At 44.8% G+C, this 14,763-nt stretch overlaps 1 protein-coding gene across 2 annotated transcripts in view; it reads left to right on the top strand.

Moving 5' to 3' along the window:
* The window catches only part of LOC135388435 (xaa-Arg dipeptidase-like), an 89,493-nt gene that overhangs the window by 24,288 nt on the left and 50,442 nt on the right, over nucleotides 1-14,763 (top strand). The window contains exon 2 of one of the 2 annotated variants that reach the window (XM_064617998.1): nucleotides 9,246-9,491. In XM_064617998.1, the coding sequence (XP_064474068.1) occupies nucleotides 9,266-9,491 (226 nt within the window). In that variant the 5' untranslated portion in view covers nucleotides 9,246-9,265. Of the gene's footprint in view, nucleotides 1-9,229; nucleotides 9,492-14,763 lie in introns of both variants that reach the window. The other variant, XM_064617999.1, reaches the window with a different exon arrangement.

The following is a 14,763-nucleotide window of genomic DNA, read 5'->3' as shown; positions in this document are numbered from 1 at the left end:
TCACAGGGGAAGAACTTATAACAAGAGAAAAGAAAAAGCATGTACTCACCTTAGTCTGCTTTTCCAGTCAAACACCCGCACGGAAAAACCTGAGCTGGAATGTCAAGTGAATCCACCTGATTGTTTTCAAGTGTCATTCACTTGACATTCCAGCTCAGTCCGGAAAGCGTTGCGGACGAAACGTCTTATATAGAAGTCGCTTCGTTTGCCTAGATGAGAGTGCAGCGTCGACCGTCTCGCTCCAAAGACGTGATGAGGAAAGTGATATTATCGTTTATCCTTGAGAGGTAATTACGGCTTTACCCGGGCTGGCTCGCTCTGTTCAGAAATCAAAGCAGTCAGCATGGAGGTAGCTGTCATTAGTATACTGCGTCTTTTTTTCTTCTTCTTTTTCCTGCGGCGCAACATGTATCGCATAGTAATTATTTTTCCTATCTTCGAGTTGCAAAGGCGACACCGGCTAGAGTAAAAAGGTACGACCTTTATCCAACGAGTTGTCTTATATGCAAATGCTTGCTATTGCAATAACATCGTGTATCTTCGAGCGTTTATTCGACTTGCTCGCGTGCTCATGCAAATCAGCAGATGAGATATCACAGTCTGAGTGGAAACAGCGTGACCTTCAGCCATCCCGTCGTCTAATATGCAAAGCGTCGCTAACACAACAACATCTTAATGGAATACGGAAAAAGTGATCTTATCATTTCTCGAGAGTTAATCCGTGTCGTACACAAAAACGGATTAATGAGGAGAGGTAGCCTGGTCGACTGCAAGTCCAAGCATGTTTAATGAAATCTCTACAATGAATATCATGATGTTCCCCCATGATGCGTCGGATGTCGAATTTCGAAGCGGTAAGCCTTTTGTCGGTTACACGCCCTTAGCACCCTGTCCATAATCACTTCTCAATACTAGCTATGCCATATCCTTGCAATTCGCAACGATGTTGTGGCGGCGGCCGGTGCATTTTTCTTTTTTTCGATCGGTTGTCGAAGGTCAGAGCTGTAGGCTCTAGCTGTCTTTTTTTCGGTTACGCTCTTAGCGCTCTGAAGTTTAAGTATATACTGTCTCCTCGCACTTCGGAAGGAGTCGATTGGCTCATCAACCATTTCCATTAGGCAGACGATAGCGAGGTGTCCTACTTGTCGACTTTAAAACGTAATAAGAAAAAAAAATATTTGAACAATGTTGTGCCATGTATGAATCGAGCTATCGTTTTATCCTTGCAGGGATCCAATAAACAAAATACAGAAGCCGACACTGAAGATTTTTGTTTAAGTTTAATTTGTACAAGCTTTCGCGTGGAGGTCCACGCTTCCTCTGTATTTTGTTTATGAGATCTACAGGACTTGACTCCCCTCTTCGTATACGCTTTTGCAGGATCGAGTAAGAATTGTGCAACTATCCATAAAGAATTAATCTTCGTAATCTTATTATTATTTCTTTTTACTAATATCTTTAGATGGATGAACGGTTATGGCACATTTCTGATTTCATAACTAAGCTAGTTATTCATTGTTAACGTAGTTTGTTTAAAACAAAGAGGTATATCATTCTGATGGAACTACACACTTAAGATGACATTCAGTGAGTGCATCCTACAAGCAAGCAAAGGGGTTGGTGTCCCCACGTGGTCAGCCACAACTGGTCAGGTTTAAAATCTGCGAGAGGGTGGAGGTAAACTTATTAAGAAGGGTATAACGACAGCTTCGTGGGCTGGTTCAATTTTCGTGAGATGATGGGGTGCTGCTGTAGTGGGACTGGGGGGTAGTTCAGTCATAATTAAAATACGATCTTGCAACTGTGCTTTTTATGTAGTTCCGTCTAATCTACAGTAGGCATGCAACCTAATTATAATAAGAGCGCGTGTTGCGCGTGCGAGGGACTTGCTGGAGGCTGGCTTACGATATGGGGGCTGGTGCCCACGTGGTTAATTCCTCAGATGACACAGTGAGGTCGGTATCACTCTGACGTGGTTTACTCCAACACAGTAGGGCGTGCACCTAATTATAATATTAAGAAAGGCATGTTGCAGGGATGGCTTACCAGATGGAGTCGTGAAAGTGGGCTGGTGCCCACGTGGTTAATTCCTCAGATGATACAGTGAGGTCGGTATCTGTGGGCTGGCGCTCACGTGGTTTAGCCCTAATTAACATTCGCAAGAGCGGGATGGGGCGGGGACGGGGGCGGTCTTGTTTGTTGATGCTAAATACGCTAGCTAGCGTATCTAGCAATTGTTTTGCTAGATAGGCACTGCTAGGTGGGCTAGTTTTTCTGACTACTGTAGTGTCGTTGTCGTCGCACTACATGTGTTTCTGCAATTAATACAGGGTGTTTCAAAAAACGTGTCATTCGGACTTTATAAAAAAAACGGGGCGACTGAAAAATACGGGGTAAAGGGCACTTGTGTGGCAACTGAATTTGCCATCTTGCAAAAATATTTTAATTTGATTGCAATTAACATAAATTGAATTTCTTTAATTGAACTCCAAAATTTCCCAAGTCAATCTAACGTTTTTTTTACAGAATTAGAGAGCCTGCAGCTAACTTAATCAGATCCACCAAGAAATTCGCTCGATATTGCAAATGGAACTGCCCCAAAAAAGTTCCGAAATTGAGGCTTCAGAGTTTCGGGTATTCAACAGCGCACCAAATCAGTCGGAAAAATGCGCGGAGGGCAGGACATGCTCCTGCCCCCATGAAGCTAGAACAGTTTATCGCCGGACCGGCGTGCAGCACAAGATGCGCAGATAACAAGGCAGGTGACATTCCACCATACGTTGATAAGCGGCAAACAAAAATGATTCCGCCCCTTTTTTCCCGCCCTGTGTTTTTTCGACCTTCTATCTTTCATGGGGGCAGGAGCAGTCCTCCTCTCCACGAATATTTGCGTCTGATTTGGTGCGCCGTTGAATACCCGAAACTTGGAAGCCTCAGTTTCGGGACTTTTTTTGGGCAGTTCCATTTGCAATATCGAGCGGATTTCTTAGGGGATCTGACTAAGTTCGCTACGGACCCTCTAATTCTGTAAAAAAAACGTTAGGTTGACTTGGGAAATTTTGAAGTTCAATTAAAGAAATTCAATTTATTTCAATTAAAATCAAATGAAAATATTTTTTCAAGGTGGCAAATTCAGTTGCCACACAAATGCCGTTTACCCCGTATTTTTCCGTCGCCCCGTTTTTGTATAAAGTCCGAATGACACGTTTTTTGAAACACCCTGTATGTACGTCTGCAATGAGTCAAACTGCCCGCTAGCATGTCTGATATTCCTTCCTGACAAATATTGTGTTTGTAATTCAGGCTATTGTCTATGATGAGGTTACTTACTGAGTGAAGCTGTCAAACTGACAGGTTTCCTGTGTTGTGGAAGAGTGCTACGTAGATACTTTGCAGAGGGCAGGACGCGAACACGAACTTTTACTTGTTCTCCAATTTCTCACGTTCTCGCAAGATAGATTCGCTTTCTTCTAGCGCTATACGTAAAATTATTATTGAATTGGTAGTCGAAACAACGTTTCGTAAACGTACGTCTATATTATCGTATGTTAATCCGGTAGGAACATCGATTGGACATATATTAGACGTCGCAATGCCTCACAGGCACGTCCACTGGATGTGACAAATGTCCTGTTGTTACATCCAGAGGACATCCATTTATACAGTTATGGATGAGCTTCCGACGATCCATTGTACATCCATTCCACGTTAGCTGGACAAATCCGGGTGTCTACTAGACATCCCAAATGTCTTATATGTTTGGATCTGTCTGGTATGTCTAATAAACGCTTGTGGTTTACTGGGTCGTCCATAACTGTATAAATGCATGTCCTCTGGATGTACCTGCTGGACACTTTTCACGTCCAGTGGACGTGCTTGTGAGGCGTTGCAAAGTCTATTATATGTCCATGCGATGTTCCTACCGGATTAACATACGACAATATAGACGTACGTTTACGAAACGTTGTTTCGACTATCAATTCAATAGTAATTTTTACGTATAGCGCTAAAAGAAAGCGAATCTATCTTGCGTGAGAAATTGGAGAATAAGTAAAAGCAAGGTTCTCCATTTGTTCGCGTCCTGCTCTCTGCGAAGTATCTACGTAGCACTCTTCCACCAACACAGGAAACCTGTCAGTTTGACAGCTCCACTCAGTAGGTAACCTAATCATAGGCAATAGCCTGAATTACAAACACAATATTTGTCAGGAAGGAATATCAGAAATGTTAGCGGGCAGTTTGACTCATTGCAGACGTACATATTAACTGCAGAAACACATCCTCGTCACCGTTACAAACGTTTTCGGCACCCACTACACTTAACAAACATCCCGCAACTATTGGTATTTTAGTATATGTTCCATCCAGTATGCCAATAGAAACTGAGAAACGCCCAAGTGGTGTCCGGTGGGGTACGGCCACGTAGTAGCAATTGCGCAAAGGTGTCCACCATACGCAGAAGAGTAACTTCAGTGGCATTTGAAGAAGGGGTTCCACCTGTGCTGGCAAATCCTTCTTGAGTCTCAGATGAACGTGATGCAGGAGGCACTGCAGCAGCATCCTCAGTGACGCCTGATTGTCCACTCAGTTGGTCAAATGCCTTGTTGCAGTTGTCGCCGTTGGTCCAGCATTTGCCTCAACTACTCCGGTGACTGGTCCTCGTGACCACCCATGTCCTCACTCTCGTCCACACAGTCATCCGCAGTGATGGATGGGGTGATATGTCAGAATCGGTGCTGAGCGCTGGCACGGCACTCTTCCTGTTCTCGACGGATGTGCTTGACGGTACTGACGTCTACGGTGCGACCCGCTTTCGAAGCATTATACAGCGTTGTCATGTCCCGCCACAAACTCACAATAAAACTCATCCGTCATTTCCCACTTATGAGTGTAGACAATTTCTCGCGATTGTCTAGATCGCAAACGCACGACTGCTCGTGGCAACTTTATTTGCCGAGTGACTCTCCTTTTTCGGTGGTGTACATGGTATTGGCTTACATAATCATCAGTTAGGTGTTTGGGGAGGGGGAGGGGGTTCTGCCCTCTCCTGAATCACGCGGCGGATTGGCGCCGTGCTTTTGTTTTGTATTCGGGTCGAAGTGCTCGAGTTCACATGTTTACATATAACCTAAACAAACATACATTTCATTTTGCTGTTGTTAATTCGTAGCGTTGGGGGATAACTCGTTACTGTCACTGAGACCGAGAGGGACGTCTAATGGGCATCTATTATACGTACTGTTAGTACGTTGAAATCGGTGGAGGTGTATGGAACGTGCATTGTACCCATATTCTAGACGTACACTCTGCATCCATATAGCAGGTGCAATGTACGTATAATGGATGGTACAAACTTATGAGACATTGTTCCAACTGCCAATTTCCTGCGAAATCCTGAGAATTTCCGCTTAGTGCTAGAAGCGATTCAATAACTTGTGACAACGGGGAAACAAGTAAAACCATTACGCGTTGTTTTCTTGTTTTTTCGTCGTTAGCGTCCTGCTCTGTGGAAGGAGTTTTCGGTGCACTTCAACCAACACAGGAAGCCTATCGGATTTACACATCCACAAAGCAGAGTAATGACATCATAGACGATATCCTGAATTACAAACACGATATATGGTGGGAAGAGGTGTCAGAAATGTAATTTGGTAGCTTGACTCAGTGCAGACGTATGTATTAATCATGTAAACGCATCTTCGTCATCGTTACAAGTGTGTTAAGCTCTCACAACACGTAACGAACGTGCTCCAACGATTTGTATATATCTATATCTATATATATATATATATATATATATATAGATACTCATTGAACGATGCGACAGCACCAGAGGACACGTGTTTCGCCGTGTTTGCGGCTCGTCGGCCCTGGGTAGCTGCGCATCGTTCGGGATTGGCAAACCAGGGGTCACTCAGCGAGCGATATCGCTCGCTGAGTGACCCCTGGTTTGCCAATCCCGAACGATGCGCAGCTACCCAGGGCCGACGAGCCGCAAACACGGCGAAACACGTGTCCTCTGGTGCTGTCGCATCGTTCAATGAGTATCTGTTTCTTCTCGTGCAGCCATAGAAGCCATTTTAATCTGTAAGTTTGAGTTTCAAACACGTCTAGCATAATTTACTTATTTTTTTTAAATGGCTTTTCCCCCCTCTTTATATATATATATATATATGTATATGTACATGCTGTATCTGTGGTTACCAATACATATGGAAGCATTTAGTAAGACTACTGAGGGATGCTCGCGTATTGACTATGGTGGATGGTTGTGTATGACTATCCAAATCCGAGAGCAAGAGAGTTGCCACACCTCTCTTAAAAACCGCTGAGAAATGCCCGTGCGGTTTCCCGGTCTAACAATGGGAGGTGGTAGTTATGCATTGCTCTGCAGTCTAGGCGTTGAAGGCGGACGATCGAAGCTCAAATGTTACTCGTACGAGAGCAACGAGGTGCAGGTGGACGCTGCCGAATTCTGCGGGATTTGGCATCTCGTAACACCGGCCGTGCTACACAGTAAATCATTTTACACCTTTATTTGCTCAAAAAAGGTGTATTCTTATAAGAACACCCTTTTCTATTCCGCAATAGGTTCAAGAAGAGCATTACTAAAGGTGTAATATCGACATACACCACGTTTTATCCAATGTCGATCATTAAGGGCGTAAAGTGGGGTGTTGAAACTGGTGTTTACCGTCAAATACACCTTTTTTACACCCTACTTGAATTGGGACTATGGTGTTAAAAATGGTGTTTTATTTCGTGAGAGAAAAATTATGCCGGTTTCACAGCTCCGCTCAGCAAGTAATTACATTGTAGACGATAACCTGAGTTAAAAACACAGTATTTGACAGGAAGCGGTGTTAGAAATTTAGCTTACATCTTTGACTCGTTACAATCGTGGGTGTTACTTGCAAAAACGCATTCCTGTCACCGTCACAAACGTTTCCCGCCCCACCACATGTAACGAACGTGCCCCAACAAATTGTATTTCAGTATATGATCCATCCGACACGCCAATATAGGCTACTGAGTGGTTGGTGTTCCACCATGATGCCAATACATACTGAAGGTGCCCGAGGTCTCTTCAAGCCTCGGCACTCACGTTGGTCCCACAGTGTTACCAAGCTAACAAGGCGTGCCTGCGACGCATTGCGCTCCGGTTTAGGTTCTACGATGGAACCACGGCTTGAAGTCTGCTGTGTTCACAGTGCTGCTTGCCATAGAAGCAAGAACATCGAACTGTATGTCTCGGCCACTGGACTCGGCATGCTGCCGCGGAAGCTTCCATTACACTATTTGTGAGGGAATGTTTGCAAGCAAATAATTCCATCATAAAAGGTGTTTTCAATAGAATACTCCCCTTTTAATGGTGTTTTTGTTTTTGAACGCCCATTATAACAGTGTTTTAGTAGGAATACACTTAACTAAAGGGTGTATTGGAAAACACTCATCATTTGAGTGTAAAGGCAATACCAAAAAGGTGTGCGCCATGGGACAAGCCATCCCAGCAAACCAGAGACGTCCCCTGAACATCCATGTCATATCCTAACTCGGAGGTTGGAACGTCCCAGGGAACACGCCACAAATCCCATAGACATCATCTGTACGTCCAGGGGACAAAAAAATCTTCCCCTGTTGCACATTCCACGAACATCCCACAAACGTACAGTAGACGTCCGTGGGATATTGACAGCTTTGAGATCGAGACGGCGCACGGATGTTTATTGGGAGCTTGAAGTTGCTTTTATCATCTTCAAATGATATTTTGAAACATTTTGCGAGAGTTGTGTGTGTGTGTGTAGGGGCTGGTGTCGGCACCATTAACGGGCCCGTAACTATAGAGAGTGGCCACCACATAACTATTTCATTCCCTGTTGCCCCACTGTACCCGTTTCTGGTAATTCCCATAACGGACACAGATCGCAAAGTCGCGAAGGCGCGAGAAAGTCAAATTTGAGAGTGCCACAGAATTCTGCATCTCTGCATGCGCAATTCTGTGGCACTCTCAAATTTGACTTTCGATGAACCTATACTGAGTGTCTCAGACCAAGAGCAGTAAGAAACACAGGCGTTACCTTGTTGCAGAGTTAATACACCACGCAACTCGTCGCTTGACTGTTGTTTTCGTGCATAATCGGATTATACTTAGACAGCTCACCATCCATTTTGTTTCAGAGGCGAGGAGTACCCTCGAATTCGCGGAAGTTCTCGCGACAAGCAATATAGTATTGGTTTTCTCTTGGAAAGGGAATGCTAGTGTCTTTTGAAGCTTTTTGGACTGTGAGCTTTTCCATTTCTGTTTGCTTTACTTAAACCACCGCGCTCTGTGTCCGTTATGGGAATTACCAGAAACGGGTACAGTGGGGCAGCAGGGAATGAAATAGTTATGTGGTGGCCACTCTCTATAGTTACGGGTCCATTAATGGTGCCGACACCAGCCCCCTACACACACACACACAACTCTCGCAAAATGTTTCAAAATATGATTTGAAGATGATAAAAGCAACTTCAAGCTCCTAATAAACATCCATGCGTCGTCTCGATCTCAAAGCTGTCAATATCCCACGGACGTCTACTGTACGTTTGTGGGATGTTCGTGGAATGTGCAACAGGGGAAGATTTTTTTGTCCCCTGGACGTACAGATGATGTCTATGGGATTTGTGGCGTGTTCCCTGGGACGTTCCAACCTCCGAGTCAGGATATGACATGGATGTTCAGGGGACGTCTCTGGTTTACTGGGATTTACACCAAAAAAGTGTAAAAAGGTTTACTGTGTATGATATTGCCCTGAAATTGCCATAGTACGCATCTGATCTAACACTGCATATTAGTACTTCGGTAGCTGGATTTTTCGGAAACCCATAAAAATTAATTTAAGACAGTATTAATTCTTATATATGCCCTATAGGCATCCATGTGCTTAGAACTGACATCTAAGGGATGTGACAAACGTCCAGTAGTTACGTTCATTAGACGTGCTTAGTAAGAGGTGCGGATCGGTTTTACATGTTGATAATACGTCCAAGCGACATGCAGTGGATCAAAATGGATATCTTCGAGACGTGCGCAATATCCAGGACAATTCGCCTTATGGATGTTCTTAAGACGTTTCTGGTTTTCTGGGCTAGAGGCATATCTATCTATCTCGTGAAGTGTAAGCAAACGCCGCGTTTATCTGAAGTATGATGTCACTAGCTGAGAGAAAGAACGCAACAGCGTTATCAGGTTCGATTCTATCCAGTCGCTCGCCAGTCAGCTGAGATGGATGCTGCTTTTGGTGCAACGGTGGAGGAAGCCATTGAGGGTCGCCGAGAGAAGCTGCACCAATTGAGCCGGTTCCTCTGGGAAAATCCGGAATTGGCGCTAGAAGAAGTAAAGGCACACAACTACCTGACAGACTTTCTGCAATCTGAAGGATTCTCGGTGCAAAGAAACTATCTGCTGCCAACAGCGTTCCGAGCCGAATACTGTGGGAAAGCAGAGCCAGGTAATAATACATTTGTATTATTTGCCGTTACTTATATTGTACAACTACATTGGCCATGGACAAATGAGTAGGGGAAGTAACAAAAGCAATCAAGCAAAGCGCCTAATAGGGTTGCTGACTTTTTGAATGGTTTTATATAAATAAGAAAACTGACTTTTTGTTTTTGTTCACACTCCTAACAATACCTATTATTATCTGGGGATGGGAGAAGCTCTGGAAATTGAATTTAATCTCCGTCTGTGACTTCCACAATGAACTTATGTTGCGGGGCAATTTTATCGAAGATGTCTCGAATTTCTCATTTGTACTCATTTCTCAATTTCTCACCCTGGGGTGCGAACAAAAGTTTAGTATAAATAGAGCTGAGCTGTTTTGAACACTTTCGATGAAGTTTCTAAGGAATGCCTGGTGAAGGTCCCAGATTGATGCGGCATACTGTTAGCGAAGAATACATCGCCAGGCATCGCTGCTTCTCTAAATACAGGTATCAAATGACAACGGAGGCGCACCGGCCGAGGCCCGGGAGGGAGAGAACCACGAGACACGAACGGAAAGCGGACGCGTGGCCGCACTGTCCATGTTTCAAACATGAACAACACTCACAGTGAGGCGACTTTATCGCGAAGGTAATTACGTACTTAATCGGGTTTACCGCAGGGAGTGTCGCGATTAATGGTACTGTAAAGCAGTAGAGCTGCGATCTCAGAAACTTTATCTATTCGATACCCCGAGGCTTCAGTACTCTTACGTCACAATTTCCCCCAAATTGGGCTCATAGTTTTTAGAAACTTAAAAATTGAAGATTATGGGCAACACTATGTCGAATTCCCCACCAACTGTGCACTGCTCGTCAAGCACGGTGATAAAAGTACATTGTATGCGCATAACACTGTCTATACCAAAAGAAGTCGACTGCGTGACGGCTACGTAGCTGTCAGGAACGCGACCTACTATATAGTAGTAGGTCGTGGTCAGAAGAAGCAAGCGAGTCGGGGACAATGACCTACTCGATTATAACGACTATGTCATAATCGTCACTGTGTCATATGTCATATCATAACGACTATGTCAACCCCTACGAGGAGCCCATCCGCACAATCCGCTAGGGGCGCTACTCATCGGCCCGCGAGATCTAACAATAACAACAACTACTTCATTGCGAAATGCTAACGTTAACGGAACTTACCACACCTCTTCATTCCATGCCGACGAAATAACCTCACTCTATCAAACCAGTCCATACGGACAAACACTGCACACATGTCCACTTCTTTGGTACTACGCTGCACTACTCGGAAAATTCACTACAGCAAACACAGGTTGCGAAGACAACAATCACAGATAAAAGACTGGAGCGATGTGGACATGAATGAACTTCGAAACTTCCTAACACGCTTGAAAGTAATACCCGTATCACACGGCAAACCGAATGACATTCCCAGCGAATGACATTCGTTTGTCTTACATCGAGCTACACGAAGAAACAGAATGCCATTCGCAAATGATGTCAGTGTCGTTAATTAAGACACCAGGGCCGAGCATCTGAAGCATTATGCAGATACATTTGTTCTATTTTTGTTTCTTGTGCTCGAAACTAGCGAAACGTTAGATTATTTCACAGAATCGTTGTCTTTTCAAGGACACTTAATTGGCTAAGTACCACAAGCAAAGACAACTAAGAAGCCTATCTGCACCGCACTTGGCAGCGTGACGACTGGAAACGAGGCTCGTTCTCCGAAAAACGGTGTTTAGCCTTCCTTCCTTCGTGTCAAAAGTTATCAAATTCGTGATAAAATATTGGAATACAACTTCTCCTCCGTCTTTCATTTTTTCGAACGGTTTATCGTTGTTGTTTTTGCTACCTCTCTACTGCGAAGGTACGCTGTCGGTGCGAGAGGGAAAGGCGAATGAGTTCCCCGAACTCATTCGCTGGGCGAATATCATTCGCATGTATTGCCAATTGATTTCACCGTGTGACACGAAATGAATGCCATTCAGTGCGAATATCATTGGCTGGGAATGCCGTTCAGTTTGCCGTGTGACAGGGGTATAACTGTTCTGAGGCTGGAACGTGTTCTGACGCAGAGTGGTATATTAAGGAGTCTGGCCATTAATCGTTCATGCCTATACCTTGAGCTCCACCCACTTTTTCAGCATTCTGACTAGGGACGTCTAGAAATATGGGGCACTGTCAATGAGCCTATGAGGTCTGGCCGATTCATGGACAATAAGAATCAGAGACATGGACCCCTGACCCCTGGGCCGACTTCACTCGCGAATTTTTTCCCGCGCCCGGCGGGCGGCGCGAGGCTGGAGGGCTGTCCGTGGGCTTACCGGTGGGCGCAGCGTGGCCGGAGGGCTGCGTGTGTGTTTACCGTCGCACATTTTTTAGCCTGTGGCGACTTCTTTCGTCATTTTCCACCCTGGGCCGTCTTCACTCGCAAATTTTTTTCCGCTACAACAGGTGTGCAGTAGGCGGTTTGCATGCAAGCATAGACGTGCAAAGGATAGCCATACACAAAAGTACAAGTCAAAATATATTTATTAAAGCCAATGCTGTAATGCCAATCTGTGAATAGGGGAAATATAACCGCAAAACCTGAAGCAGAAGAAACACAATACAATACACGTAATAAACAATATACTTATTACAGGTATGATGCAATAGCATTGAAGAGGTATCACACATCACATTTTTTATTAATGGTAATCATGCACACAAGTTTTCAGAATCAGAATTAACATGGAGTAGCACGTTTAATAAAATAAGATATTCTTAATCAATACGATTACAATCAAAATTACAAGTTGTATTATAAAAAAATCTAACATTCCTATACGTGAGCACCATCATTGGAATAGTGGAGCTTTAATTACAATGTCTATTAGATGTAATTTCAAGCACAATAGCTAAGTTGAATATTCCAACATGACACAAATTTAATTAATCAGATTCTTATGAAGTGAATTGTGACCGGCACGTTGACGGAGGGGCTGTGCGTTCGTTTACCATCGCGCATTTTTTTCAACTGGGCCGACTTCTCTCGCGAATTTTTTTTCCCAGCGCGCGGTGGGATGGCGCGCGGGTGAGGGGCTGCCCGAGTGCCTACGAGCGAGCCGGAGGGCTGTGCGTGCACTTATCATTCTGTATTTTTCACCCTGGGCCGACTTCTTGGGCAATTTTTCCGCTCGGGTCGACTTCATTCACAATTTTTCGCTACAACAGCCGTGTGGTAGGCGGTTTCCATGCAAGTACGGACATGCGCACCGGCAACCCCATCAAGCGATGTGCCGTCACACCTGGGCCGACTTCTTTGGCAATTTTTCCGCCTGGGCCGACTTCTTTCATAATTTTTTTTTTGCGCTACGACAGCCGTGTGGTAGGCGGTTTATATGCAACTGGCATATATAATGCAACTGGCAGTATGCACGCTGGCAACCCAACAAAGCGACCGGACCGTCACACCTGGGCCGCTTCCATTCACATTTTTTTTCCGACTGGGCCAACTTCATTCGTATTTTTTTCCCAAACTACAACAGCTGCGCGGTGGGTGGTTTACATGCAAGTATAGACATGCACGCTGCCAACACACCCAAGCGATGCTACCATCACACCGAGGAGGGGGAGGAGGAGGAGTGTCGTTGGGAGGAACCCGAGAGGTCTGCCTGCCTGATTAGGCGGCATGTTTCTCGGGAAGGGAAAGATGGTGGAGAGGAGGAAAGGGTGAAGTGGAAGACCGAGCGGAATCCGCTCGGGGGGAGGATAGCTGCGTCCATGGGCCGACTTCAGGGGAACTGTGCCGGCATACGCCTATTACACATCTGAGGGAAACCCAGGAAAAACCCCAGACGGCACAGCCGGCCCGCGGATTCGAACCGCGGACCTCCCAGTCTCCAAGCGCACGCGTTACCGCTGCGCCACCGGAGCTGGTACCATCACACCTGGGCCAACTTCACAGGCATTTTGTTTTTCTTACAACAGCCGTGCGGTGGGCGGTTCACATGCAAGTATAGATATGCAAAGGATAGCCATACACAAAAGTACAAGATGAAGTATATTTATTGAAGCCAAATAAATAGTGGCAGGAATTATGTTGTCACTCTCCGAGAGGGAGGAAATCATAACCAAAAAACATGAAACGGAAGAAACACAATACACATAATAAAGGATATAGTTACTTATTACAGACTGTATGATGCAATAGCATTCATGAGGTATCACACATCAAACACAATATTTGTATTATTAGAATATTGTAATCAGAGGCCCGGAACTGTGACTGACAGGTCGAGCCTCTTTTCGACACTCAACGGCCAGACTCCCTTTTAATATACGGCTCTGTTTTGACGAAATTTTACTCGCAAATTAAAAATTTCAGGCATTCCTTGTCAAATGTATAACTATATAGTTGTGCTGGGTTTACAAGTTGTTAAACTATGCCGTTAACATAACCTGTCTGTCTGCTGCTTTACGTCCCTGTAGCATTACCTGTACACGTGCAATGTAGCTTTTCTTTTTCATTTTTCGCGCGACGGCAGCTGGAATATTGAGGTAACATTGTTGTAACATACATATTGCGTTATTCATCTACGGACTCTACACTGAATGGCTTTAGGATAATAGATAGTTTTAGTATATCGTACTTTTGCGTACATAAGGAATAGCGTGGCGGTTCTGGACAATGCGCAAAGCTCTGTTTACGTCTAGCGCGTGAGAAGAATCACAGACGCTATCCCTTGCATGCACAAAGGCGATAGCGTACTATATACTTCGTTTCGTACTTTTCGCAGTGTCGTTTGCAGTTTCGTATACTTCGTTTTATTTCGTACGTTTCGCAACGCGTGCGGTGAATGACACTTCCCGTAATCGAATTAGAAAAGCTTCGGCTATGTAATTTCTTTTTCACATAGGCTCGCCGCTGCCAATAGAGACGACGTCGTACTACTTCATCGATGTCGTGTTGACATGTTTTCTCTGTTTCCAGGCGAGCCAGACGGCTCGCACGATATTTACAGCGGCAAGCGCATGCGCCTAACGCTGTAAATATTGTGCACAGACAGCACAATGTACAGAAAGCCGAGTGCAACAGGCGTGGGCGGGCAGGCGGAAGGTCTTGAACAGACTCGCGAAACTAAAGAACATTGATAGGACCCATACCGTCCACCCCTATTGCACTGGACTTTCAGTATATTGTGCTGCTTGGGCAGATTATAATTATCGTCGTAGCGGATTATTTCGTCTCAGTGATCCTCACAGTGGTTTCTCTTCTAA

The sequence above is a fragment of the Ornithodoros turicata genome, chromosome 3 (genome assembly GCF_037126465.1).
Source record: "Ornithodoros turicata isolate Travis chromosome 3, ASM3712646v1, whole genome shotgun sequence".
Classification (NCBI taxonomy): domain Eukaryota; kingdom Metazoa; phylum Arthropoda; class Arachnida; order Ixodida; family Argasidae; genus Ornithodoros; species Ornithodoros turicata.
This window is presented reverse-complemented; position numbering and strand designations above follow the sequence as displayed.